This window comes from Meleagris gallopavo, chromosome 6 (assembly GCF_905368555.1).
Source record: "Meleagris gallopavo chromosome 6, MGAL_WU_HG_1.1, whole genome shotgun sequence".
Classification (NCBI taxonomy): domain Eukaryota; kingdom Metazoa; phylum Chordata; class Aves; order Galliformes; family Phasianidae; genus Meleagris; species Meleagris gallopavo.
The window spans coordinates 509,571-536,235 of NC_139409.1; the positions used below are offsets into that span (position 1 = coordinate 509,571).

At 58.1% G+C, this 26,665-nt stretch overlaps 4 protein-coding genes across 10 annotated transcripts; 2 read left to right on the forward strand and 2 right to left on the reverse strand.

Annotated features, from left to right (window-relative positions):
• The first annotated feature begins 4,906 nt into the window (after window positions 1-4,906).
• LOC146544044 (uncharacterized) lies at window positions 4,907-6,537 on the forward strand. Its single transcript, XM_085226802.1, has 5 exons — window positions 4,907-5,078; window positions 5,750-5,821; window positions 6,004-6,063; window positions 6,170-6,238; window positions 6,351-6,537. The coding sequence occupies exons 1-5, from the start codon at window positions 4,974-4,976 to the stop codon at window positions 6,396-6,398; spliced, it is 354 nt and encodes a 117-aa protein (XP_085082928.1). The 5' UTR covers window positions 4,907-4,973; the 3' UTR covers window positions 6,399-6,537.
• A 909-nt stretch (window positions 6,538-7,446) lies between these two features.
• On the reverse strand, window positions 7,447-12,284 carry KRABD3 (KRAB domain containing 3). 4 transcript variants are annotated; one of them, XM_085226784.1, is made up of 10 exons: window positions 11,951-12,277; window positions 11,789-11,874; window positions 10,650-10,776; window positions 10,327-10,551; window positions 10,139-10,246; window positions 9,735-9,878; window positions 9,115-9,279; window positions 8,647-8,763; window positions 8,336-8,473; window positions 7,447-8,250 (listed from the first exon to the last, which is right to left on the reverse strand). In XM_085226784.1, the coding sequence occupies exons 2-10, from the start codon at window positions 11,804-11,806 to the stop codon at window positions 7,652-7,654; spliced, it is 1,641 nt and encodes a 546-aa protein (XP_085082910.1). In that variant the 5' UTR covers window positions 11,807-11,874; window positions 11,951-12,277; the 3' UTR covers window positions 7,447-7,651. The 4 variants fall into 4 exon arrangements, with proteins under 4 accessions (XP_085082910.1, XP_085082912.1, XP_085082911.1 ...); XM_085226786.1 differs by having other exon boundaries at window positions 10,327-10,518; window positions 11,789-12,279; XM_085226785.1 differs by having other exon boundaries at window positions 9,735-9,875; window positions 11,789-12,273.
• LOC146544045 (uncharacterized) lies at window positions 12,190-20,612 on the forward strand. Of its 2 annotated transcripts, none has more exons than XM_085226773.1 (7): window positions 12,190-12,330; window positions 12,682-12,978; window positions 13,506-13,632; window positions 14,676-15,089; window positions 16,128-16,319; window positions 16,956-17,069; window positions 17,659-20,612. In XM_085226773.1, the coding sequence occupies exons 1-7, from the start codon at window positions 12,307-12,309 to the stop codon at window positions 18,510-18,512; spliced, it is 2,022 nt and encodes a 673-aa protein (XP_085082899.1). In that variant the 5' UTR covers window positions 12,190-12,306; the 3' UTR covers window positions 18,513-20,612. The 2 variants fall into 2 exon arrangements, with proteins under 2 accessions (XP_085082899.1, XP_085082900.1); XM_085226774.1 differs by having other exon boundaries at window positions 16,131-16,319.
• LOC146544046 (zinc finger protein 212-like) lies at window positions 16,922-26,452 on the reverse strand. Of its 3 annotated transcripts, none has more exons than XM_085226782.1 (5): window positions 26,318-26,452; window positions 25,747-26,142; window positions 24,752-24,878; window positions 24,110-24,229; window positions 16,922-23,477 (listed from the first exon to the last, which is right to left on the reverse strand). In XM_085226782.1, the coding sequence occupies exons 1-5, from the start codon at window positions 26,339-26,341 to the stop codon at window positions 22,429-22,431; spliced, it is 1,716 nt and encodes a 571-aa protein (XP_085082908.1). In that variant the 5' UTR covers window positions 26,342-26,452; the 3' UTR covers window positions 16,922-22,428. The 3 variants fall into 3 exon arrangements, with proteins under 3 accessions (XP_085082908.1, XP_085082907.1, XP_085082909.1); XM_085226781.1 differs by having other exon boundaries at window positions 16,922-23,480; XM_085226783.1 differs by lacking the exon at window positions 24,110-24,229.
• Between the last annotated feature and the right edge of the window lie 213 nt (window positions 26,453-26,665).

Sequence of the window (26,665 nt, forward strand, 5' to 3'; positions counted from 1 at the left end):
TTTTCTTGAGTGTAACCAATGAGTAACATCTGTGCCTTACTTCCACTGTGGAGCTTTTCAAACACGTGATACCCAAACTACATCTGCCCTTTGAGCTCAAAGCCATTTCCCTTTGTTCTACCACCACAGACCCCGCTGAAGAGTCTGTCCCCTCCTCTCCTGTTGCTTCCCTTTAGATACTGAAGGCTGCCCTCAGGTCACCTCACAGCCTTCTCTTCTCCAGGCTGTGCAGCCCAAGCTCCCTCAGCCTGCCTCACAGGAGAGGTGTTCCAGTTGGAGGCGCAGTCCTTGTGGCAGCACCGAGGAGCCGCAGGACACCAGCAGTGCTGGGCACACACTGTCAAGTGAGAAAATGGCCGAACTGCAGCTCCAAGACGCGATCCCGAGGCCTCTGAGGGCCAGGCCCAGCACCTCGGGTCACGTGGGGCTCTGTGCCAATCCCGCAGGCTTCCGTCCAGAAATGGCGCCAGATCAACCCAACCTGCTACCGCCACAAAATGGCGCCGCCGAGACCAACAGCCAATCGCGCGGCCGGCACCGAGTCACGTGGCTGCGTGGACTAGACGCGCGCTGCCGCATGGAGTTGTGGGTCTGAACATCATTTCCGGGTCACGGGGCGCGGCGTGCGTGAGGCGGTGCTGCTCCGGAAGTGCGTCTGAGGATGTTTACAAGGGCAGAGATCTCCTTCCGCAGTGGTTGCCGTGGCAACGCGGGCAGCGGCGGGGCCCGGGGCCACATCCGGCTGCACGGCGCGGGGCCCTCCGCGACCCACGGCCTCCCCCTACCCCGCTGTGCCCACGAGTTTGTAAATGCTCTGACATCACCCGGCTTTATATTAGAATGGCGCGCGAGCAATAAAATCTGCTCCGCTGACGGTGCCCGAGTGTGTGAATGCCGCAGCCGCCATTTTGGCGGCTGTTACCACAACAGCGTGGTGTCCGTTGTCGTGCAATGAGATCGCCGCCCTCTGGAGGACATTTTGTAGTTCACATCGCCAGCCCAGCAGTGCCACGTTCCCAGCCGTGTTCTGCCCGTTCCCTCCCACGCTCCCATCACTGCACACGCATCTGGAGCGCTTTATTTGCTTTAGCAAAGACAAATTCTCTAGAAATCCGTTCTCCCATGTGTGGTTCCTCAGCTGTACACTCCTCCATGACACGAAGTTGTTCTCTCTTTTTATTCTCTATTCAGTCAACTTTGCTGGCACTCCTCTTTGTCCTGCCGATAGTTCTTTCCAAGCCTCAACCAGGCAGCTTGAGATGTGGCCCGTCTGAACCAATGAGGCCCAGTGCAACGTGCTGCCCTTGAGTCAGGGCAATCCCAGATACGAGTAGGAAGCACCGAGAGCAGCCCTGCGGAGAAGGCCTTGGGGGTTCTGTGGGAATGGAATGTTGTTTCTGCATTAGATATTAAAAAGGGCAATTGATCTGGAGAAGTAGAACATAATGTATTTCTATTCTGTAACTTATCCTTAGAAATAGTTGGTGCAAAAAGTAGGAGTGCCGTATATGTTAGTAACATGTCTTAGAAACATAGTTGCTGAATTATGTGATTAATTCTTTCTTGCAAAACTGCAATAGTTTTTAAATGTTCCAAACGATGTGGGTGTAGTATTAGGGACTAGAAAACATATTGTAGGGTCGTTCTGTTAGGATAAAAGACTCCCAGCAAAAGAAAAACGGATTTAACAAACATCAAAGAAGCCAGGGCCTCTACACAAGGGCGGACTGTTTGTCTCTGTGGGAAGGTTGAGATGCAACAGACAGGCATCCAGATACTCCCCTCTACCCTCCTTCCGAGCTTATCTCTGTGCAAGGAAGGACAAGCAGATGTCCAGAAACAATGACCAAGTGTGAAGTAAGTGTTAGAATTTAATTAAATAATTAGAGGTTTATGCTTAGCCAGCAAAGATTTATGTTTATCCAGTATCTTTATGTTTAGTGAAGCGTCAAGAAGACAGAGAACCTGAAGTACTCAGCCAACGAGGAACTAGGGGAGGAAGAGATAAGCATCGAGTAATAGGGCATAAAAGATGTAACACTGTTTTCTGGGCGCTCTCCTGCTTACAGGAGGCCTGCCATTACAATTGCAAATAAAATCTGCTTTATCAGTGTGACCGTCCTGAAAAATTATTTGGATATTTCCAACAGTTCTGATGGTACAAATCTGCACATGATCCAGCAGTGTACACTCACAACCCAGAATGCCAACAGTGTCCTGGGCACAGAGGGGTGGCAGTGGGCAGGGAGGGGATTGTCCCTCTCTGCTCTGCCCTCATGGGACCCCATCTGCAGTACTGCTTGCGGAGCTGGGGCCCCCCGTGCAAAGAGATGAAACTCGGGAAGCAGGTCCAGAGGGCCATGAAGATGCTCAGAGGCTGCAGCATCTCTCCTGTGGAGAAAGGCTGAGGGATCCAGGAGTGTTCAGCCTGGAGAAGAGAAGACTCAAGGAGACCTCATTGCAGCCTTCCAGTACTTAGAGGGAGCTTATAAACAGAAGGGAGAGTGACTTTTTAAATGGGCAGACAGTGACAGGACAAGGGGGAACGCATTTAAATTAAAAGAGGGAAGACTTGAGTAACATGTGAGAGAAAAATTGTTTACTTAGAGGGTGGCGTGGTTCTGGCACTGCTGCCCAGAGCTGTGGTGCCCCATCCCTGCAGTGCCCGAGACCATGAGGGGTATCCCTGCCCATGGCAGGGGTTGGAACTGGATGGACTGTAAGGTCCCTTCCAACTCAAGCCATTCTGTGATTCCATGACTATGCGTTCATCCTGGCAGCAGCTCCAGCCTCATTCCGTACATTGGTGTGGTGTGTGCCTGAGTTCTTAGAGCGACAGCAAGGCACAGCTTGGGGCATCACAGCGGAGTCCTTTAGTTTTCAGTATTACAGACCATCAGCAATAGGAATAGGAATATAGCAGCACTCTCTTGTCCTCCCCAGTCCTCAAACCCAGCGTTCTCTATCAGGCAGATCGTGAGAAAGAGCCATGGGATTGTTATAAATGTAGGTAAGCACGTATTGTGCAGAATGCTGCAGCCTTCCCCTTCCAAACCTTTCCAAAGCGTCACTGCAGTAGAAGAGATAAGAAATCCTTTTACAAGTATGTCAATGGTAAGAGAAGAACCAAGGAAAATTTCCATCCTTTACTTGATGCAGCTGGGAAAGTGACCACTAAGGATAAGGAGAAGGCTGAGGTCCTCAACGCCTTCTTTACATCTGCCTTTAGTAGGCAGATCAGTTATCATTAGGGCATTTTACGCCCTGATCGGGAAATCTGGGATGCTACGCAGAGTACACCTCCATCTTGGGTGAGATCGCATGGCACGTGCGTGGTGTCCAGGGGATCAGGCCCAGCCAGCACAGGTTCATGAAGGGCAGGTCGTGCCTGACCAACCTCATCTCCTTCTATTACTGGGTGATGCAGTCTACCTAGACTTCAGCAAAGCCTTTGACACGGTCTTTCACAGGCTTCTTCTGGGGAAGCTGGCTGCCCTTGGTCTGAACAGGTCTACCCTTCTTTGGGTAAGGAACTGGATGGAGGGCCGCGCCCAGCAGGTAGTGGTTAATGGAGTGAAGTCCAGCTGGCGACACATCACGAGTGGTGTCCCCCAGGGGTCTGTACTGGGCACATCTTGCTTAATATCTTTATTGACGACCTAGATGAGGGGATTGAGTGCACCCTCAGAAGCTTGGAAATGACACCAAGTTGGGAGGTGGTGTCGATCTGCCTGAGGGCAGGGATGCCCTACAGAGGGATCTGGAAAGCTGGATCACTGGGCTGAGGTGAATGGGATGAGGTTCAACAAGGCCAAGTGCCGGGTCCTGCACTTTGGCCACAACAACCGCATGCAGCGTTACAGGCTTGGGGACGAGTGGCTGGATGACTGTGAAGAGGAAATGGACCTGGGGATGTTGGTTGGTGCTCGGCTGAACACGAGCCAGCAGTGTGCCCAGGTGGCCAAGAGGGCCAACAGCATCCTGGCCTGCATCAGAAATGGCGTGGCCAGCAGGAGCAGGGAGGTGGTCATCCCCAGTACTTGAATACCCCTGCACCTTGAGTGCTGTGTTCAATTTTGGGCCCCTCACTACAAGAAAGACATTGAGGCCCTGGAACGTGTCCAGAGAAGCGCAACGAAACTGGTGAGGGGTCTGGAGCACAAGTCTATGAGGAGCGGCTGAGGGAGCTGGGATTGTTCAGTCTGGAGAAGAGGAGGCTCAGGAGAGACCTCACTACACTCTACGACTTCCTGAAGGGAGGTTGGCGTGAAGAGGGGTTTGGCCTCTTCTCCCAGGCAACAAACAGGACCCGAGGAAATGGCCGCAAGTTGTGCCAGAGGAGGTTTAGGTTGGACATAAGGCAGAACTTTTTCTCTCAGTGGTCAGGCACTGGAATGGCTGCCCAGGGAGGTGGTGGAGTCGCCGTCCCTGGCAGTGCTCAAGAGGCGTCTGGATGAGGAGCTGTGAGATGTGGTTTAGTGCTTGTGGTAGCAGCGGTGATGGGAGGGTGGTTGGACTGGATGATCTTGCAGGTCATTTCCAACCTTGTGATTCTATGGTTCTATGATTCTATGATTCTGTGATTCTATGACTGGGGTAAGTGCCATGGGAGACTTGCAGCATCTACGGTCGCCCTGCGCTGATCACTGGTGCCTGGGATCACAGAGACGGGATGAGGTGGTGTAGAGGGATTGAAGAATGCAGGAGGTGGAGGAGACCCAAGACACCACTCCGGGCAACCATCACCTTCCATCATCCAACCCCAGCGCTTGAGGTGGCAGAGGGGGAGCTGCCCCATGTCTTGCTCAGAGGGAAGCGGCCTCTTTGCACTCCTCCAGCCCCTCACAACGGCCCTCCCCAAGTGACTGACCGCAGTGGGAGGCCCCACAGAGAGCTGGCCAACAGCAGGGTCAAGGTCCAGGCAGGGGGAGCTCAGCAGCACCGGGCAGCTGAGCTGTGCCCCACGCAGCGCCATGAAGCTGGGGCTGCTCTGCGCCCTTGCCATGGCCCTTCTGGCCCTGGCCATGGCTGACCTCAAAGACTCCAAGAAGGGGAAAACGCTCACATGGAACAGAGAGGTTGGTGGTGGGTGAAGGGAAGGGTTCAAAGACAGCAAATAACGGTCAGGAAGGGAGGGAGGCTGTAGGGAGATGCCATGAGGAGTGGGACGGCCCCAAATGTGGTACAGCACTGCAGGAAACAAGCCCCCCACACCACACCCCAAGGGACACCATCTGCTGTCACCAGCACCCTGAGTTGGGCAGGTGAGGGCCCTGGAAAGCTGCTGACTGCATCCCGGTGCCCTGTGCTGCTCTGGGCAAAGGTGGGCCCCAAGGATGGGCTAGGGGCAACAACGTGTGGCCAAGCCCTTCACCCTGAGGGGCTGCACTGTGGGGGGAGCCCTGGAGTGTCCCAAGGCCCTTTGCTCCCCACAGCACCGTGACCACTTGCACAACCAGCAAACATTTCATCAGGGCTTGGCAAGGGGCTGAGAAGGGGAAGGAGGGCTGCTCTCTGGGGTCCAGAAAGTTATCATCCCCTTCTCTTCCTCCCCATCCTCCTCTTCTCTCTCCACCATCCATCCCACTCACTGCCATGCAGCTCAGTTCTGCTCCAGTCCCACCACGGGAGAACAGCACCACACAGGTGCCAGTGCTCCCACCACTCCGCATGATTGTCCCACTGCTCCGAGGGCCCCGCAGTGCCCCCACTCGGGTCCCCATGGGGAGCTGACTCCTTTCCTCTGCAGGCAGGGACGCGCGGCGGAGGCCGACGCCGACCACACCAGCTGTGCTCAGGGTGCTTCTCTGTGCTGAGCGAGGTGAGAGAGGGGCTGGAGACAAAGGGGGGGGGACCCCACACACCCCAACATGGGGGCAGTGGGGGGCTCTGTCCATCCCCAAAGGCTCAGCTCTTGAGTGCCCCTTGAGAACCCCCCAAGAGAAACACCGGGGGCACCCAAGACATGCTTCCCCCACATCACTCTGGACATCCCCTCTGCAGGAGTCCATCGCAATGTCCCGGAGCACTGGGGACGTGGACGAAGCTCAGGCAGGCAGGCAGGTAGGTGCAGGGACACCCCATGCCACCGGCTTGGCTGGCAGACACAGCACTCCCTCCCCATCGCCCCATGGCTCTGACATTGCACTTCTCCCCGTGCTGTGTCCAGGAGCGCACCAGGAGGGAAGTTGAGAAACCTGCACAGCAACGCCGCAGTCACTTCCCAGAGCCCGGGCAGGTAACAGTACAGCAGGAACCCGGCATCCCTCGGTGACACTGAGCCCCTGAAAGGGGACCCCTACAGGGACCCTGTGCCATGTCCCCACAGGTGACCATGCTGTGTCTTGCAGGACAGGAAAAGAGGAGCAGCAGTGGCCAAGCACAGCCGTGCACCATGATGGAGCTGGGGGTCCCACCAGCCCCTGACTGCACCACAGCCCTGAGGAGAGCCAGGGGGCCCCGCCACCCCAGAGTGCTCCTGGGGGGCAGCACCCCCACCCGCCACATGAAGCTGCCAAATAAAACCACCAAACCAGCCTGAGGGTGTGTGTCTGTGGAGTGGGGGTGATGGAGAGAGCCGTGTGCAGGCACAGAGCCCCCACCTGCCCCCCTGCTCAGCCACTCGGCTCCTGCTTTGTCCCCATCTCTATGGGTAACGGCTACAGAGGGCACTACACTTCCTCTCCATCCATACCAACAGAACCGGGCACCTTCATCTGTGCTCCCCACTCAGCCTCCCCCCAGCCTGCCCTCTTGCAGTGTCCCAAAGACAAGGAGGACCTGTGTGCCCTGTCCACCCCCATGAAATGAGGTTTATTTGCTCAGTGGGGAGAATGAGGAACAGGAGAGGACAAGGAGAGGTAGAACACCTCCCCAGTTAGCATTAATGAAGGCAAGCAGCAAACCCATTCAGCTGCAGTCATTGTTGGGCTGTGAAACGCTGCCTCAGAGCTCTGCAGCGGATGGAAATGTTGGCCAGGAGGCCAGATGGTGGGGGACACGGCTCTGGAACTGCCCAGCCCTGGGGCAGGAATGGTGCACAGCCCCAAACGCACACCAGAAGACTGGGATGAGTGAGGGGCACTGGAGTGTGATGCTCTGAACACCCTAAATCAGGGTATGGATGCGTCCTGCAGCAGTCCAACAGCCTGGGGGGGACACATGGGAAATGTCACCAGTGTCACTCAGCGGTGAGGCATCGGGGGTGATGAGCCAGGCAATGCCTGACGGTGCTGCGGTGGGCTCAGTGCCAGCACTGGGATGAGGACATGGGCTGTCCGAGCCAAGAAGCTGCCTGGCACTGAGGGGCAGAGGTGGGAAGTGGTGGGGCCCGTGCGCTCTCATGCACAGGTTTCCTTCTGCTCAAAGGGAACTGAGCTCCCCCTGTCCTCCCCAAACTGCACAGGGTCTGATCCTGTCCAGAGCCATAGATGAAACCGAAGCAGCTTTACCAGCCCCGCTTTATTGCAGCACGGATCCATGCACACTGCAAGGCAGGGGGTCTCGAACTGCAGGCAGGAGACAGGGGGTACAGGAGTGGTTGAGCTCACCACGGCCACCTGAGGAGTTGGGGACGGCTGTGTATCCCCTGTGGAGGCCCTGTGAGGACCAGCCAGCGGCCAGGTCTGGGTTAGGGAGCAGTGCACCGCTCCTATCGTAGAGCCCCCAAATCCTGTGGGGCCGCAGAGCTGTTGGCCGCTCCGGACCCACAGCGAGGCAGCGCCAGGCCCAGCACCGCCGGCAGCACCATGTGCAGGATGGTGACAGCATCGGAGCCGTCGGGCAGTGCACGGCTGCCACGCCAGGCCCGGCTCTCCAGGCGCCGGATGGCATCACGGAGGCGCCGGCGGCTGCGGATGAGCGCAGCCACCTCCCGTGCCCTGCCCCGCGCCCCCTGCTCCAGCCGTGCCAAGCGGCTGCGCACACCCAACACCTCCCGTTGTGCAGCGCCCACGTCCCGGCGCAGCCGGTGCAGTTTCTCCGCCACAGCAGTGCGCAGCTGTGCCACCTCCGCCCGCAGCTCCAAGGTTCCCCCACAGCCACCGTGCTTCCGCGGGGACGCAGGGACCCCCCCAGGACAAGTCCTGGGATGAGCGCTGGAGCCCAGAGCGGACGTGGCCCTGAGTGCCCCTGTGGCCGTGCTGCAGGAGCTGCAGGGTGAGCGCTTGGTGCCGCCCGAGGAGGGTCTCTCGGTGCCATCAGTGCAGCTGTCCCCCAGCACACAGTTCTCTGCAGGGCTCACCGTGGTCCCTGGAGACCGTAAGAGACCTGTTAGTGGGATGTCCCCAAAACAGCCCCACCCATACGTTAGGATGGCACCCGGTGCTGTGCTCACCTGCACTGGGGCAATGTCGAGGTGATGCCTCAGCACCACTCAGGGCCAACGCAGCACCCACAGGGTCCCGGCATGGCGCCTGCACTGCCACAGACCTCAGACACCGGAGCAGACTGCGCAGCGGGGCCTCGTCCAGCACTGCAGAGAGCAGAGGGGACAGATGTCCATCAGGGCCACCCCGCCCAAACACCACGTCTGCTGTAGGATGGATCCATCCCAGCACTATGGCACCAATCCCTGCCCCCCACCCGTCAGGCACCTCCTGGCCCCAGTAGGTGAATTTGTGATGTGTCCTGGAACAGTTCACTCACCAGGACTCATCTCCAGCCCCTTCTGCTCTTCTGTCCCAATTTCCCCAGTGGATGTGTTCATGCTCGTCCACTTTGAGATCTCCATTTGGTGGACGCATGATGTCACCTGGGCTTTGCCTGCAGAGACAAACCAAGCACTGAACACTGAGATATCCCCTGAGCACCCTGCTCCCTCAGCACAGGGGTAGAGGTGAGCACTGTGCACCCCAAAAAGGTGCCAGTCTCAAGGCCTTGTACCCCACCCATCCCCACATCCTGAAAACCCTTCCTCTGCCACCATTGCATCCTCCTAAAACCTGCAGCCCAGAGGCGCCCTGCTGCACCTTAAAACCCCAACCTGACTATGGGGCTGGGATCCTGCGACCCACAGGGCAAACGTCACCTGCAACCACAAATACGCCACAGCACACCGAGTGGCAGATTTGTGCAGTGCCCCCAGAGAAGTGTGCCATCAGCTTACGCACCCACCTGCTGCAGAGGGGCTCTGGCCCCCACTCCTCAAGGCACTTGGCTCCACAGCCTCCCACTTGCCATGGGAAGCCCCCAGTGGGGAATGGCACGATGTTGTTGGGATGGTGATGGCCCTCAGACAGTCGAGCAGCCCTTGCAGGGGACTGTGCCCAATGCTCCCAGCTGAAGAGAGCACACAGCATCAGCAGAAGGCACATTAGAATGGGGGGCAGCAGAAACCCTCAGGGACACCCCCAGGGACTGGTCCCACAGTGACAATGCAGAATGTACTTGGGGATTTGACCGCACAGGGATGCCAAGGGGAGTCTCTCTCAGGAGCCAGACTCCCCCAGGATTGTCCCCATATCCAAGAGGCCCCAGAGGTTCCACTCCAAATCACAGCCCTAGTTGTGACACCGAACCCCAAAGCCAGTGGTCATGGGGACCTGCAGTTCATCCTGCTGCCAAGAGCACTGGTGCCCAGCCCAGCTTTGCCATGTCATGCTTCAGTGTGCCATGCTGTGCTGTGCCATGTTCTGCCATGGTGACACCACGCTGTGCCATGACGCTGTGCCATGCCATGCTGTACTGTACCCCACCATGCCATGCCACGTGCGTGGATCCTTGCCATGCCTCACCTCCATGCGAGCACAGCCCCCCCAGCTCTGCCCGGTGCCTCTCGCTGCTGCTGGGGATCCTGGGTGGGTGGGGGTCCCCCCTCGGCAGCTCCTCCAGGCACCTCTCCAGGTTCCACAGCGGGGAGCTCTCAGCCAGCGCTTCTGCTTTAACCGCAAAAGCAAACGCTGTCCCCACACCCTGCTGATGGCTCCCCCAGTTCCCAGACCATCAGCCCCATGCCATCCACCTCCACTCCCCCAGCGTATGAAGAGTTCCCATCTTCATCTCTTTGCCTCCTCCCTTCCAGTGCACCCATGTGCGATCCCCCTTTTTCCATGACCCCAGTGCCCCCACCTTGCTCCCTAAACACCCCCATAATGCACCCGCACAGCACTTCCACTGGTACTGTGGTACCGGTACCGACCCCACTGCAGTGCCATGGGCGCTGTGCTGCTGGGGCTGCCATGCCACGGCGGTACTGCTCCCTCCAAGACATTGAGGTTGGAATTCTCCGGAGCTGCCTGTGCTTCACCTGTGCATAGGGAACATCCCCACGGTGGTGGCTGTCACCCACCACCATGGGCCCCTCAATCCCTCCGGCCCCACACTCACCACCTGCACCCAGAAGCTCAGATCGCAGTGCCATATCCCCACCAGCAGCAGCACGTGGCCCCGCACCATTGGAGCTGCCAAAGAGGAACTGGGGGATGTCCCTCACCAGGCGCACCAAGGCACAGAGGGACGCACTGCTGGGGGGTCCTCGCGGCTCCTGCCCTGCAGCTGCATCTTGTGGTCCGTCTGCATCTGCAGTGCCAGAGGGAAGCGCCATTTCTTCACCTGGAAGTGTGGGTGCTGGGTCTTGTACCGTACCACCCTCTTGTCCCCATGGCAGGGGACGTGCAGACGAGGCTGGAGCAGTCCCTGTGGTGCCCTACCAAGAGATGCCAGCAGCTGTGCCGTCGCTGCCGTCACCTCGCGGTGCAGCTCCCGCTGCCACTCCTCCAGCAGTGCCCACTCCTCCACTGAGAAGCACACCGTCACCTCCTCCAGCGTCACTGGCACCTGCAGACACAGATGGTGGCAATGCAGGGGAGGGGGATGTGTCCCTCCAGCAGCACCCGCTCTGGGCACGGTACAGGGACAGCTTGCTCCTTGAAGGGGACAACGCAGAGCTCAGCCTCGTGGGGGCTGCAATTGCACCACTGGGCACCACGTGTGGCCCAGATCCATTCAAGGCTGCAGGAGCAAGAGAGGATGTGCCCCTGGGGTGGGAGTTGTGGCTTCACTGGGGTACAGCAGAGCTGGTGGCACACTGTGACTCCTGGTACAGAAGTCCCTGAAGTGCCCGTGTCATAGAATCATCATAGAACCTGGATTGAAAAGGGGCACAGTGCTCATCCAGTTCCGACCCCCTGCTATTGGCAGGGTTGCCAACCAGCAGACCAGGCTGCCCAGAGCCACATTCAGCCTGGCCTTGAATGCCTGCAGGGATGGGGGATCCACAGCCTCCTTGGGCAACCTGTTCCAGTGCCTCTCCACTCTCTGAGTTGTGTCAGCTGTGATGCTGTGTGTCACACACACATGGCATGCAGAAACCCAGTGCCAAGCGCTGTGCCCTCCTAACACCCATTCAGCACTGCTTGGTGGAGATCTGAGGTCCCACACTCCACATCTGCTCCCAACCAATTGTCACTGCAGCCACAACCAGGAGTCCCACCACATCCCCGTGCACACAGCTGCGTGCACTTCACACTCCACCAGTGACATGATGCATTCTGACACGATGCTATTTGCAGAGGTGCTGCTGCCCAACCCCACGCTCTCTATGCCACGCGTGATGCTGGCAGTGCTCCAGCAGGGACGTGCCAGGAAATTAGCACAAATCGGCCAAAAAGGGTCTGCAGCCATCCCGTGGGGTTGGGGCTACGCAGAGTCCAACGCACCGCCCTGGGGGCTGCGGGGTGCAGGGAGTCCCTGCACGGGAGGCATTGCTGGCTCGGCGCTCCCGGTGCCCGCAGAGACAGCTGTGGCAGAGCCCTCCCCGTGTCCCAGAGCCGGTGCTGCCCCCTCCTACCTGGCGAGGCACAGCCATGGGTCGCTCCGTTGGCGGCTCCGGAGCACCGGGAGCTGAGGGGTGTCCGGTCCTGCTGCCGCCCGCCCCTGGAACAGCTCCACTCAGGACAGTTCTGTTGCCCCTCGTCCCCCCGGATCCCCGCGGTGCCGGTGCAGGGCTCACCTCGGGGCACAGCCGAGCCGGGGAGCCGAGGAGGGCCGGGCTGGGCAACCCCTGCGCAGAAGGGACGGAGCGGAGCTGCCCGGCGCGCCGTCAGCGCGGTGCAGAACGCGCCCCGAGGTACCGGGGCGCCACGTGAGCCACGCCCCCTCCTTAGACCACGCCCCTAAACTGTATCAAACCACGCCCAGTTCCATACTAACCACGCCCCCTGATCAGGTAGGCCACGCCCCCTCCGCTCCTGCAGCCTCCAGGGGGCGCCCGATCCCCGCACTCGGCCCCGCCCAAGCGGGAGGCGCCCCCTCGCGGCCCGGCGGAGCGCGGCGGCGTCAGGGCGCGCGGTGCCGGCGGCGGCGGCCATGTCCTGCCCGGGCCTCGCTGAGGTGAGGGTCGGGGCCGGGCCCCGCGGGGTTCCGAGGGTCCACCGGGCCGGGCCGGGCCGGGCCGGCAGCGGCCCCCTGCAGCCCGACGGCGGTCGGGGGCAGCGGGGGCCCCTTCTGGGGGGGGTGCATCCCATGGCGCCGGGGGTCCCGGGGTGCTGGGGCTGTGGGTGAGGGGCCCGGAGCCTCAGGGCCCGGCGGTGTTTGGAGCGGAGCGGGGCGGAGCGGGGCGGAGCGGCCGGGCGGCGGCGCCTCTGGGGTCGGGCGCGGTGTGGGCTGCGAGGGGCTCCCCCAGCAGCGCCCCGCGGTGCCCGGCTCCGTCCCGGCCTCCCGTCCCGTCTGTTCTCCTCGCAGGCCTCGTCGTGGAGCACGCGCACCCGCAGGGCTCGGGCCGCGCAGGCCGCGGGGCAGGGCGAGGCTCAGGCCCGGCAGCTGCAGGAGCTTTGGAGCCGCACCGAGAAGGCCGAGCGGCGGCTGTTGGCCTTCGAGAACCTGGTGGGAGAGCTGGGCAGCAACCTGGCGGCCCTGGGCAACCTGCTGCAGGGCTACGGGCACCTCCAGCAGCGCCTGGACAACGTGGAGAACCTGCTGAAGAACAGGAACTTCTGGATCTTGCGGCTGCCCCCTGGCACCAGGGGCGAGGTGCCCAAGGTGAAGGCACGGGGCTGCACTCACAGTCCTGCCGCAGTGCCGTGAGCCCCGAGCGCCTTGGTGGCGAGGAAGGGCCGGTCCTCATCCCCGCGGTTGGGATGGTGAGCCCTGGGGCTGCGCTGCTGCCAGCGTCAGTGCACAGAGATGTGGCAGAGAGCGTGGCGGAGATCCTGTCGTATCTACAGCTTGGGCTGCGGCTTTCGTGCTTGTCCTGCCGCTCTGTCCCTGGTGCCGCTCCCGCCTTGAGTTGTCTGAGGAGCTGCAGCCCACAGTGGCTCTGCACGCGGGCCCCTGGAAGCACAAATGGCACAAATTGCGGAAATGCTGGAGCGCTCTGCTCTCAGTGATGGGCTGGGGCAGATGAGCACCTGTGAAACCAAGACTTGCAAGCCCCCGTGTGGCCAGGCATGCTTTGCCCTCAGCTCCTGTGACCAAAGCCAGGCATTCCCTTCATGTGTGCTATTTCCAGTTATCTGTAATTGCAGCAAGCAAGTCACCGAGCGTGTAATGTTAACTTGTGATTCCAGGTGCCCGTCACATTTGATGACATTGCCGTGTACTTCAACGAGCAGGAGTGGGAGAGACTGGACAGCTGGCAGAAGGATCTGTACAAAGCTGTGATGAGGGGTAACTACGAGACCCTGATTTCCCTGGGTAAGGCACGGGCTCTGCTTCTCCCAGTGAGCTTCTCTTCTGTTTAACTCGGGCTGTTTCTCTCTTGTTCAGTGGGGCTGACTGCCCATAGCTTGCAGAACCTGGGCAGCCAATCATTTTCCATCCTTCCTGCTTGTTAGCAGTAAACAAAACCTATAACTGATAGGTAATATATACCAGTAATAGTTAATAGTAGTGATAATAATGCAAACAGCATCTATTATTTATTAAAAAAAAAAATAAATCATGTGTGATGCTGTTCTTAATAACTGTATAAGAGGATTCAGGATGGTCAGGGAACCATCATGATCTTCCAGCACAGTTCAGGAGTTATCTAGGTGAAATCTGATAATTGCATCTTGAACGACGTTTTGTTTTCTGTCTTTTTGTCACTGATTTAAAGTGACAGGGACATTTGCACGTGCCTTGATAAAGAACCAACTTAATCATGTTTAGTCCTTCTAAGGACATTTGACGTGTTCTTGGATGGTTTGGGCTAGAAGATATTTCTTATCAGAAACTGCTTCTTGGGCAACTAGTAGTGTGGTGGTCCATGCAGTTACTGACAATGAGACTTCACTTTTCTCAATAGAGACTTGATTTTTCTAGCAGTACTCTGTAGAAACAACAAACCTGTTCTTAAAATGGTCCATCTGACGTAGCCATCGCTATGGAGCAGGAATCTTTCTGTCCCTACCTCAGAACTAAACTAATCTGATAGCAATAGATCAGCCATCTTCAAATCACTGCTAATGTTGAGATTGGAGGAAAATGTTAAGTTCAGAGCCTCTCCTTTGAGGTTTTAGGTCACCGTCCATTATTTAGATCTTTGCTGTACTTGAGCAACAGCTCTGCTGATGTGTGAATCCCACCACGGAGCCGCCGTTCTCCCTTGTGTCAGTGCAGGTGGGAGGTCTGTGTCTGTCCAGGCTGCCTGCCAGCCTTTGGGGTTAGGAAGAATGGTCACTCTGAAGTGTTGGGCAATTTGCTACAGTAACAGCTAGTTCCTAACAAAACATGTTGTCCTGTGCTTCTCTGAGCAGACTATGCCGTTTCCAAGCCTGACATCCTGTCTCGAATTGAGAGGGGTGAAGAGCTCTGTGTCAAAGACTGTTGGGAGGCCCCGCAGACGCTCAACCGAGACGGTTCAGAACCCCCACAGACCATCCAGGATGGGCAGGAGCTCACACAGACACACAGCCCAAGCAGTGAGGAACCTCTGCAGGCACACATCCAAGGCAGCGAGGAGCCCAGACAGGGCTGCAGCAAAGACAGCGAGGAGCAGCTGAAGACACGCCTCAAAGATGGTCAGGAGCCCACACAAATGTGTATCAGAGATAGTCAGAATACCCTGCAGACGTGCATCGAAGGTCGTCAGGAGCCCCTGCAGGCACCAGAAGAGATGGACCAGGTGGAGGAGGCTTTGGGAAAAGACGTCCGTGTGGAAGCTGACAGGGGTAAGTTTCACATGCGCCAGAGGGACGTGGCAGTTCCTGTCTCAGCCTTGTCAGATCTCCCATTGATGTCTGTTAGGTATGACCTGCTCTGAGGTTCTTTTGTATTTTGATTGTATTGTCTAAATCTCCATGGAGTGCCTCGAATCTTACTTACTTCCAAGAGAAACGTTTATGCTTGGCCAGATGAATCCCGTGGAGACAGAGTGCTCCTTTGAGTAGAGCCTGCAGCAGCAGGGCAGACCTCATGGTCAGTTCCAGCCCTTTTCCTGGGCAGTTCTGCAGTCCTTCACCTGATTGCACGCATCAGCCCCAGTGCTTCTGAGGACAGTACTGCTTGCTTTGCTGAGAGAGGAGACCTGGTTGGAAGTAGGAGCCTGCAATGGAAGGAGGAGGCTGGAGCAGCCATGCTTGCTCTAGGGGTTGCAAAAGGAGTCAGGAGAGCCATGGGGCGTGGCAAGAAAGAGTTGGAAAAGTGAATTGCAAGATTTTGAAGGCCAAGCAAGAAAGGTAGAAGATGCTGGAAAGCTGCAGTCAGAGCCAGAGGTGGAGCTGTGTTTGAGAGCTATTTCTTGTTGAAATTAGAAGCTGGGGGCTACAGAAGCTTCAGGAAAGGCGAAGTGAACAGTGACAGGCAAAGGGCAGGCTCTGTCCTTGGAGAAAAGTTACTCTGAAACTATAGGAACCCCATCGTGACTGTGCAGGTTGGTTTATGAAGTGCTCCTTAGGAGGTGGAAGTGATGTTCGATGGGCATCATGGGTTTTTCCCTCTCCATTCAGATTTTAAGTCACGTCCTGTTACTCAGATTTTCTCTGTACTTGAGCTACAGTTGTGCCTTATGGGTGGATCCTGCCATAACACCATGAAATCAGCACCACTTTGCCTGTTAGAGCACGGATAACATTTGTGTCTGTCCTTACTGCCTGCCATCTCTGGGGTTAAGGAGGAACGGTCATTCTGAAGTTTCTGACCTTTCAGCACAGTGATGTTGTAGCCAGTTCCTAACAAAACATGCTGTCATCTGCTTCTCTGTCCCTAAGCAGAGTTCGCTGTGTCCAATCCTGACATCCCATCCCAGACTGATAAGAATGAAGAGCTCTGTTTCCAAGACGGTCAGGAGCCCCCAGAGCCGTTTATCCAAGACAGTCAGGAACCCCCACAAACAGTGAAAGAGACGGACCAGAAGGAAGAGGCTTTGGGAAAACAAAAAGTCCCTGTGAAAAGTGGCACAAGTAAGTTCCCAGGGTGCCAGGAGGATGTGCTTCCCCAGCTGTTCCAGTCCCTGCTCTCAGATCTCCCAGCAGTGTCTGGAGGAGGGTATGGCTGGCTTCTGTGCTTAGAGGAGCATTAGCAGGGGAAGGCAGAAGTCCTGGGGTGTGCTATCAATGTGCTAATAGGGAAAATAGAAGATGTTTAATGTTCTGAAGACAAGTCATAGAAGAAATGCCATCTCTAGGATCAGTGGAGAGAGTTGAGGAGGGATGAGGCTGCTCTGCAGAAGTGATGGCTTGTGGCACTTCGGTGACTCTTCTCAGACCTCTCTCTGCTTTTGATCCTGCTGTGTGGCTTCGTTCCAATTCCTGCTGATACCTTGCACATTTTTGATGTCATAGAACCATTAAAGTTGGAAAAGATTACTGAAATCTGGTCCAGCCCTGAACCCACCCTCACCATGCCCACTGACCACGTCCCTCAGTGCCACATCTCTGTGGTTCTGGAACACCTCCAAGGATGCTGACCCCCACCCTCTGGGCAGCCCGTGCCAGTGCCTCACCGTGCATGTGACACATCTCCAGTTAGCATCACACCAAAGCAAGGAGACAGAAAACTGGGATGTTTAAAATTGCTTTTATCTCCTTTACAAACAGAATTTCCCAGGGTGGTGATGCACGTTTTGTCCATGAGTGCACAGAAAGAGGAGTCAAGCAGGGAAGATCATCCCGACTCAGAGGTGGAAGATGACCCGGCAGAGTTTGGCTCCGGTGAGTATCCCCGTGTGTGGGAGATGCCGTGCACAGCAGGCAGGAAGCAGCTCCAACAGGCTTGGAATGAGGGCTGTGGGGAATGTTTCTTTTGCTACCCAGTAAGGAAGGGCTCTGGTGCAGGCACAGTGTTCAGCTCTATCATCTCCACAGAAGGAATGAGTCCAATTGGAGACAGTTCTGTCAGAAATTAGCGGAAGTGTGCTCATTTGCCTGTAACATTTGGCATTTACCGACAGACTCAAGTTTGTCAGAAGCAAAGAGCCTGGAGATGCTGCAGATCGCAGCCCTCCGATGGCTTTTTATCGTGCTACACCTTGTGGCCGTTGTTGGTATTGTGGTTTTAGGGGTGGGTCCCTTTGCACAACCTGCCCTGGTGGCACCACAGCCGAGTTCTTCTGGGAGCAGCAGATCTGCCCCTGACACCCACTGGTTTGCTTAATGCATGTGGGCAGCAACTCTGCACGCTGCGTTCTCAGATATGTTGGCAGCTCAATTAAGAAGTGTGCTCAGTGCTTTGAGACCTTACCAAAACCTCAGATTTGCTCTAAGAGGGTGAGTGACTCATGGCTCCACTGTCTCTTTTCAGAGGAAGTCTTTCTGTTAGAAAATGAAAAGGCCTCTGAAGCGGCTTCTCTTCCTGAAAGCGTCAAGGTGAAAGAGGAAAGGCCCATGGCATCACATGAGGCATCTGCACCTTCTCTCGGCCCAGAGGGCCAGAAGTGCCCAGGAGAGCAAGCCAAACCCAAGAGCAAGAAGAAGCCAAGCAGGTATGCGAGCAACAGCCTGCTGATGGGCGACTGCCGGCGCGGCTACGTCCGTGAGTGGTCGCACCCCTGCACCGAGTGTGGAAAGCGCTTCCGCCTGAAAATCAACCTCATCATCCACCAGCGGAGCCACGCCAAGGAGGGGCCCTATGAATGCACGATGTGTGAGATCAGCTTCACTGACAAAAAACGCTTGGTCCTTCACCAGGGCATCCACACGCAAGAGAGGGCCTTTGCGGCCAAGGTCTGGGGGAACACCCACCCGGAATTGAGGATGGGGCCGAGGAAGAAGCTCTGCAGGTCTCTTCATGGCAGTGCCCAAAGCCTGGCTTACAGGACACGTGCAGGGGGGTCCTGGCTGGGCCAGGCCAAGGAGGAGCTATCCAGACCCTATTTCTCACAACAGCAAATGCCTGGCACTCACACAAGGAGTGTGGTTAAATGCAACCTTTGCAGTAAGAGCCTCTCGTGCCCCTCTTCCCTCCAGCGTCACCTGAAGACCCACGCCAAGGACAGGCCATACTGCTGCTCCACCTGCAAGAAATGCTTCACCCGCCGAACTCACCTTCTGCGCCATGAGCAAATACACGAACGCCAGAAAGCCCTAGAAAACCAGCAGCCCAAAGCAGAGCAGCCCGTGTCTGCCACAGCAACACAAAGCTGGCCCCAGCCCTAAGGAGCCCCGGAGTGCCCGGCCAGAGCGCTCCTCACACACTGAACCAGGCACTCAAGAAGTGTCAGCTCGGTGCCTGCTGCAGCCAGAGCTGTTCAGTGAATGCACTCCTGGTGGTTGCTGCAGAACACATACTTCCAGATAATCCTAGACTTGTGATATCCCAACTTGGAAGGCACCCTCAAGCGGCACCGGTTCCCATTCAAGAACTGGCACATCCACTGCTATGGTGGGAGCGCAGTCCGGCCTGTTGTGAAACTAGGAAATAGGGTGGCAGTTTGGGAGGCAACAAACGACAACAGGAGAGATCCAAATTGCTTGTTTCCCTAGGGAGAAACTGAGCATCGAGACAGATTTTTGCACACGGTGGGCCACTGGGGTTGTGTACCATTCATCAGATGGACTTTCCATGGTTGGAGAATGAATCGAAGCCTGGATGCCATTATGTAGAACAAATTACAGAAGCCTCTGGTGATACAAAATGCTTTACCATCCCTCAGTTTTGTGTCTGCTGGCTGATGCATGAAACTTTCCCAAACTGACCTCCCCACATGAGCAGGTATGTCTCCTGCAGCCCAGCAAAGGAAGCTGTAAGCAGCTGTTGAGCTCAGCTGTTATTTGATGCTGGAGCCGACCACTTTGTTTTGGAAACAGAATTGAACAGTGAAGTGGAAGGACAGAAGGGTCTCAAACTGGAAAATCAGAGTGAATTCCCAGTGAGCTCTTCATTTTGGTGACTGTTTCTTGGCCACGATTGCCAGGTGGAGAGCGGGGCACTTCTGAGATCCCACCGTGTCCTGGCCATGCTTGTCTGATAACCCATCCTGCTGATTAAATCCACTAAACATCAGATCTGCTGGGGAACACCTGTCCATTGAGCTGGAGGACAGGCAGAACAACACAACCCGCGACTCTGCAGGGATGCTGTGGGTCAGTTCCCAGCAGCTATCTTCCCTTGAAGAAGGCCAGCCCTCAAGATGGCTAATAGCTTCTTAAAAGCTAATAATGCTTTTAAGAAAAGTCTGCAGGTAGGATTCCTCCTGTGCTGCAGCACAGCCTGCACAGGGACCCCCTTGCCTTGGATGTGTTGGCTGACACAGAATCACAGAAGCACAGGGGTCAGAAGGGGCCTCTGGAGATCCTCCAGTCCAACCCTCCTGCTAACACAGGTTCCTATGGTAGGTTGCACAGGAAGGTGTCCAGGTGGGTCTTGCTATCTCAGCTTCTCTGCACTGGAGTGTTCCCTCTGCTCGTCCCTGCTGTGACCAGAAGCCATGCACAATCCCTCTATAACTAACCACGTGGAAGAATAGTTATGCTAGCTACCTCTGCTGTCCCACGGAGTGGCAGCCTGGTAGGTGATAAAGCCAGGCCAGAGAGGTGCTGGTGGCCCCAGGAACCACGTGAGCCACCAGGTGCACTGCTGGGAAACACAAATCACGTGTAGAGAATAGCCAGCCCTGCTGGCATCGCCACGCAGGCCAAGCTGCTAGCACACTTGAGTTCTTTTTCTCCATTTAATTGTTTGATGTGATTACTTGAAATTATGAAGTGTGTGCCCCTCTCTGGGCAGGGAGTGTGAGGAACCAATTACTTTAGATTTTTCATTCCTGGCCACCTGTGAAGGTCTGAAGGGCCATAAGGTGGCATTGCCTGGGCCACTTCCTATCGCATGCATCCATGGTACACAGGACAGGGCTGGGCTGCACAGCTGTGCCCACGGTGTTTGAAATACTCCAGGCCATTCTCACACTGTCCTGCACTTGTCCCCAGCACCATGGTACTGCAAAGCTCCACGAGACAAGGATGGTTGCTACCTTACAGGCTGTAAGGTGAAGGCCTGGCAGACGGCTCTGCTGCAGCTTGGGCTGATACTGGTTGTCCCTGCCCAGGTAACTGTCACAGTAAATCCCAGCAATGTAGGGCAAGTCAGCTGCTGCAATGGTATCATCACACACCTCTGAGTCCGGGGGCTGCGTGGAGGAGATGGGCCCTCCCTCTGCCGCAGCCTGGAGCATTTGCTTTGTGAGTGGGACCAGTGTTTTGTAGGAAATCTCTCATCCCTTTCTCAGGCTGTGGAATCAGTAAAATGTTTTGTCTGTACACGTGCCTGTTCTTGGTTATCTTTCTGCAGGGTGTGTGTGTGTTAGTGCTGCTCAGATAGAAGGGAGCAGAGGCCTCACTGCGTAGCTTATTGGAGATCCAGCCTCTGAGCATCCTGCATGCACCCTGATCTGTGTATGGCTGCACCTGCACACACCTCTGTGGCTCCCAGGGCTGCATTGCTTCCATCTCACCCAGAAAGTCCCTGATACAGGTCCCCACTGCTACTGTGGGCCTGAGGGTATGGCATGGAGCTGTGTCAGGGGAGGGCTGGGGGGGGTTGGGTTAGGGAGAGGCTCAGCCCCAGAGGGCGGTGGGCACAGCCCTGAGCTGCTGGAGCTCGCAAAGCATTGGGACGTTGCTCTCAAACATAGCATTTGTTGGCCCTGTATGGGGTCAGGGGTCAGACTCAGTGGCCCTTGTGGGTCCCTTCCGATATGGGACATTCACAGGGCATCTTTGGCCACCACTGGCCCGTGGCAGCGGCCACGTTGTCATGAGGGTGCAGTGCACAGAACGGGCGGGGGGCACTGGGGGGGAGGGGGAGGGGGGCCAGATAAGGCCGTGCCCAACGCATCAGCACCACTGTGCTCTGGCCTGGCCTCAGTTCTGCCACCGTCCACAGGGTGTCACCAGGATGCCACTGTCATCCCCCTCATCCCTAACGATCCTAGGATGCCATTGTCCCCTCCTTCATCCCGTGTCCCAGACGGCCACTGTCACCACACACGGTTGCTGCACACACGAGGGACATCACCCCGGCCAGGATGGGTGTCCAGTCTCAGCATCCCCTCTGCTGAGTGGCACCGTAGTGGCCGTGGCCATCAGTCCTTGGTGCTGTGCCCACATCCTTCGCAGTGGGGCCACCCAGTGCTGCCCCCATAGCAGAGGTACTCCGACCTGCTGCAGCCCAGAGCACGGTTGGCTTCTGGGCTGCAAGTGCAGTGCCTGCTTGTGCTGGGATGCACGACGGCACGGGCACGTGGGACACGGTGTGACAGGACCGAAATCACAAAAGCTGGGCTGGGGAGAGGAGGAGGAGGGGCTGCCCACGGGCGATGGAGCCTCGGCAGGCCACGGGGCAGAGCAGAGGGCAGAGAACGGCTTTGTTGTGCTAATGGTGCCCAACAGCCGCAGGTTGCAGCTGAACGGGGCTGCGAATAGAAGCTCTACATCTCCGTAGGATACCGAGGCTCAGAGCTGGGTGAGCCCCCAGGTGGGCAGCAGCACCCATACAGTGACGCCAGACAGCACAGGGTGACAGCGGGGACGTGGGGTGACAAACTGCATGAACGACGGACGCCTCGCAGCGGACAGACATACAAGGACAGTACCGCGGTGCTCCCGCTGTGGCTCCAGCCCCATCAACATCCAAGCTCAACAGGAGATGGCGTCAGTCCAATCCTTTATCCAAACCTCTCCCCATTTGTGCGGTGACTCCGGTTGTCCCAGCAACAACAGCCTCTCCCTGGGCACCCGCACTCCCCAACCAACCTCAACGCTGTTAATACCTGAAGTAACCCTGACTTCAAGTGCTCCGCTCCCCGTCCCACAGTGCCGAACACACCGAGCTGCTCTTTGGCTGAGCCTTTTTCCACTGGGCAGCAGCACAGCCCAGCTCAGCCCTACCACCAGACCAGCTCCATTGGGTCAGGGCCACTCGGTCTGCTCGCGCTCACGCTGTGGATCAGCCAGCTCCATCCTCATCCCCGTGGGGCTGCGATGCCGGCTGCCCGCCGCATCCCTCCATCGCAGGCTGCTGCACCTCTCTGCCTGCAGAAACGCTGCCCCTTCCATCCCACCTGCAGCCCTCGTGCTATGGATTATCCTGGGTCAATGGCTTGCAGGGGTCTGTCCCTGGCCCCCGGTTTGGCAAGCTGGCAGCGGGAGTGTTGGCCACGGCGTGGACCTTCTGGTGGTGGTTCAAGGACTGCCGGTGGCGGAAGCTCTTGCTGCAGCCGTTGCACTGGAAGGGCCGCTGCTGGGTGTGCCGGCGCTGGTGTTCCTCCAGCAACGTTTGCATGGGGAAGCTCTCCGTGCACTCGATGCAGCGGTAGAGCCGCTCCCCGGCTGCGCTGGCACGCGGCCGTCCCCCCCAGCCGCCCCGCAGCTGCACCCCGTGGATGCGTTGGTGTTTCTGGAGGTGGTGCTTCTGGATGAAGCCCTTGCCGCAGGCGGGGCAGCAGTAGGGCCGCTCCCCGGTGTGGATGCGGTAGTGTTTGTTGAGGTTGGATTTCTCGTTGAAGCTCTTCCCGCAGGCGGGGCACTGGAAGGGCCGCTCTCCCGTGTGCAGGCGCTGGTGCCGCAGCAGGGCAGCGTGGTGGGCCAGGCTCTTCCCGCAGGCCGTGCAGATGAAGGAGCCGTTGCTCTTCCTCGCGTGGCTCTGCTGCCGTGCCAGGAGGTTGCGTTTCAGCCGGACGTTCTTCCAGCCCGGCGGCGGCACTTGGGGCTCATCCCCTGTGCCGGGTGGGCCGTGCTCCTCTGCGCCAGCCTGCATCGAGGCGGCCTCTGTGGCAGTGTCCTCTCCCAGCAGCATCCCCTGGGGCAGAGCGAATGGCTGCTCAGTCTCCGTGCCGTGCCCGTGTTCTGATGGGAAATGTAAGGCTGGGGCTGGGCGAGCTTCCACTGGGATGACCACAGGCTTGAATTCGGGCTGAGCAGCCCCGTGTTTGCAGAGCTCCCCTAAGCCCTCTCCTGCTGCCTTCTGTTCATCCAAGACAGCGTGGCTCTCCCAAGGCACCGGCGGCTCCTGGCCCAGGGGAACCTCCTCTTCCAGCCTCACAGAGGACACCTGTGGCAGAGCCAGCATTTCCAGTCCTTCCTCCTGTGGCTGCTGCTCTTCAGTCTTGATCACGATCTTCTCACCTGCTGAGAAACAGTAATTAATTCCCAGCAAAATAAAGCTCTCCCATGCCTGTATCCCCAGCAGTGGAGCAAAGCTGGCCTTCCCCTGCAGCACATGGGCGAGACATGAGCAGACACCCAGCAAATGTGCTGCTACAGATGGAGCAAGAGAGTTCTACCACGAGCAAAGGGGGAGAAGGGCACAAGGTAGAAGGGTGCTGTGTCTGCTGGGGGCTCCCTGGGGGCACTCAGTGGACCAACAGTAATATTCATAAAGAACTCAAAACAGGAAAACATGAAAGCAAAAGCGCAGCTGCAGAGTCCTCAGTCCTGGAGGGAACTCTGTTAGGAATGGCGGAGATTGGTTGGGTAAATCTAGAGGAAATGACCAAAGCAAAACCTTCCAGGAGCAGGACTGAGTGGCCACAGAGCCACTCTCACACCAAGCCCTGCCCACACTTTTTCCTCTCTTGCCAAGCGGGCTGCTCTGGGCTTAGAGTTTTGGTGTGGTCTCTTCTGGATTTCTTTCCCTCTTCGGCACTGATTTTCCTTCTCTGTTCTTAATTTCTATTTACTCAACCTGCACACAACCCTTTCCCACCATCCCTGGCATTCACTGCAGTGCCATCAATGCCACCACTGCTGTGACTCACCGCCACCACCGTGCCCCAACACAGCTCCCTCCTCCAGCAGCCCGTGGGTCCTGGAAGCTGAATCCTCCCCATCCTCAGTTGGCAACAGCAGAGCGGGTTTGGAACTGGTGTCCCCAGGCCCTGGGGGAGGAAGCAGGTGTGCAAAGAGCTGATGCTGGGCACCAACATCAGCACCCCTCAGGGAAGAGCTGCTCCTGCACGGCTGGGGGCCTGGGCTCAGCTTCCCCAGGACAGGTGGAGCAAGCAGGCTGATGTCAGCCACACCGGGTGACTGATTTTAGTTACCTCAGCAAGAACTGAACTGGGGCTTTATCACCGTTTTAAAATTTCAGCCCAAAATAGCCAGTACTAAAATTTAGGACCGCTCCCAGCAAATTCCTCCAGGGTGGTGCATGTGTGCTGGGGAACATCTGTACTGGAAGGCAGGATTGCAGAGGCACGATGTTCCCCCAGTGCTGAGAATCACCAAAGGCTGAGGAGTGTGAAGCACAGCTGTCACTCGTGACCAAACCCTAACGGTGCCAAGGCCTCGCCATTCACTGCTGGTTCTCCAAACATCCAGATAACAGAGTAACTTATGTAAAGCAAGGTTCAGCATGGGAGATGACAGAGTCTGACACAAGCGCAGGGAATGAATCTCACCGAGAGAGACCACAGCCTCGTAGCTCCCCTTCACTGCCATCCTGTACAGCTCCTGCTGCCGGCTGTCCACACCGCCCCACTCCTGCTCTGGCAAACAGGCAGCATCGTCCTCACCTGACGCAGGGACCTGGAATGGCAGGAGGCACCTCCTGAGCACTGCCTTGCCTCGTCTCTCCCCACACAGCCCCTCTGTATGCCCCCCGTATGTCTGTGTGACAGCACAGAGCTCTTGGGGAAAGGCACCATGCCCTGGCCTGAGGCCTCTCCCCTAACAGCCAGGAGGTTTGCAGCTCCTTCTCCAGATCCACGCCATCAACCTGGGGCAGTCCCCATCACATCAGAGCAGGACATGTATGGGAAGGTATCCCACCCTGCAAGGGAACTACCAGGGTTCAGCAAGGCTACGTCTGTACTTTGTTCCCTTTTTTTCACTGGAGATGGGGAGGAGCTGGAAGGGCTCAAGGCAAAGCTTTGGAGGAGCCACATCCCTGCTGCCCCGCCCTACACAACACCCACAAGAGCATTCCATCCACACCGTTACCTAGAGTGCATCCTCACTGCCTTACACACATTTGTTGGATGAAGTCTGTCCCGAATTTCCTGAGGCTGGACCCCATTCCCCAGGGCTCACCCTTGCTACCTTACACTTGGTCCTTGGTCCCTGTTACTCCAGGCTTGTTCTCCACTCCCTATGGCTCATGCCCTGTGCCCCAGGGCTCATCTGTTACCAAGAGCCCATCCCCATTACCGTGGGCTCACTGCCTGCTCCCTGGGGCTCGTCCCTAGTTACCCTGGGTTCATCCTCTGTGCCCCGAGGCTCATCCCCCATTCCTTGGCGTTCATCCCTCGCACCACACGCGTGCCCCCATTACCTGAGGCTCATCCCCGCTCCCTAAGGCACATCTCCCATTACTTCGGCCTCAACCCCGTTCCCTGGGGCTCATCCGCCGTGCCCTGGGACCCACCTCCCACCCCCATCGCCTCCCCCCCGTCACCTGAGGCTCATCCCCGCCGGTTCCCAGCCCGTTCCGCGGTGCCCAGCAGGCTCTGTTCCGCAGCTGCCTCTCGACGTGCTCCAGCCGCCTCGCGCTGTCCTGCAGCAGGGCGCTCAGCGCGGCCCAGCGGCGCTCCAGCTGCCCGCCGACCTCCAGCACGGCCTTCTCCAGCTCCGACATTTTCTTCTCGGCCGTCTCCGCGCGGCCCTCCAGGCTCAGCAGCCGCACGGCCTGCGCCTCCACCTTCCGCTCCACCGCCTGCACCGCCGCCACCACCGTCCACAGCGAGATCTCGTGCACCGCCGGCGGCGGCTTCGCCCCTTCGGAGGGGACGGCGACGGGGCCGGGGGGCTGCGGGGGGAGCGGCTGCCAGGCGTCGGGCCCCCACTCGGGCTCCTGCGGGCGGGGAGAGGAGGAGGTCAGGGACGCGGCGGAGCCCTCCCGCGCCCTCCCCGCGGCGGCGGGGCCCGGCCCGGGCCCGTCCTCCCCGCCGCGGCGGGTCCCGCTCCCGGCTCCCCGCGGCGTCAGGCGCCGTGGTGGAAGGGAGCCCCGCCGCCCGCCGCGCCCGTACCTGAGCGGGGCCCCACCGGGCCATGGCCGCCCCGCGCCGCCGCCGCCGTCGCGCGATGGCGCCCCCTCGCGGCGCCCGGAGGCGCCGCCGCCCCTCCGGCTCCCTCAGCGCCGCCCCGCCCCGGCGCTCCCCCCGCTCCCCCAGCCCCCCGCCCTGCCCGGATCCGTAGGCCGCCCACCACCCCTCCGGGTCCCCAAAGACCCCAAATCGTTCGCAGACGCACGGAGTTCCCGGCTCTCCCCGTACAACCCCAGTCCCAACCCCCCCCCCACACACACACACACACTCCCAGCTCCCCCAGTTCCAGCCGCTCCCTCGGTCACGGACCCCCCCAACATTCCATATCCC

What these genes read in the sequence shown, in the direction of transcription:
- LOC146544044 (XM_085226802.1), top strand. Translation starts at nt 4,974, where the DNA reads ATGAAGCTGGGGCTGCTCTGCGCCCTTGCCATGGCCCTTCTGGCCCTG. An exon ending in CGCTCACATGGAACAGAGAG is followed by an intron (nt 5,079 to 5,749) that starts GTTGGTGGTGGG and finishes TTTCCTCTGCAG; the next exon opens with GCAGGGACGCGCGGCGGAGG. An exon ending in ACTTCCCAGAGCCCGGGCAG is followed by an intron (nt 6,239 to 6,350) that starts GTAACAGTACAG and finishes TGTGTCTTGCAG; the next exon opens with GACAGGAAAAGAGGAGCAGC.
- KRABD3 (XM_085226784.1), bottom strand. An exon ending in GCCCATGGCACTGCAGTGGG is followed by an intron (nt 9,879 to 10,138) that starts GTCGGTACCGGT and finishes TTGCGGTTAAAG; the next exon opens with CAGAAGCGCTGGCTGAGAGC. An exon ending in GGGGCTGGAGATGAGTCCTG is followed by an intron (nt 8,474 to 8,646) that starts GTGAGTGAACTG and finishes TGCTCTCTGCAG; the next exon opens with TGCTGGACGAGGCCCCGCTG.
- LOC146544045 (XM_085226773.1), top strand. Translation starts at nt 12,307, where the DNA reads ATGTCCTGCCCGGGCCTCGCTGAG. An exon ending in CCTGCCCGGGCCTCGCTGAG is followed by an intron (nt 12,331 to 12,681) that starts GTGAGGGTCGGG and finishes TTCTCCTCGCAG; the next exon opens with GCCTCGTCGTGGAGCACGCG. An exon ending in CCCTGTGAAAAGTGGCACAA is followed by an intron (nt 16,320 to 16,955) that starts GTAAGTTCCCAG and finishes CTTTACAAACAG; the next exon opens with AATTTCCCAGGGTGGTGATG.
- LOC146544046 (XM_085226781.1), bottom strand. Translation starts at nt 26,341, where the DNA reads ATGGCCCGGTGGGGCCCCGCTCAG. An exon ending in CCCGGTGGGGCCCCGCTCAG is followed by an intron (nt 26,143 to 26,317) that starts GTACGGGCGCGG and finishes CCCCGCCCGCAG; the next exon opens with GAGCCCGAGTGGGGGCCCGA. An exon ending in GTTGGGGCACGGTGGTGGCG is followed by an intron (nt 23,481 to 24,109) that starts GTGAGTCACAGC and finishes ACTGTTTCTCAG; the next exon opens with CAGGTGAGAAGATCGTGATC.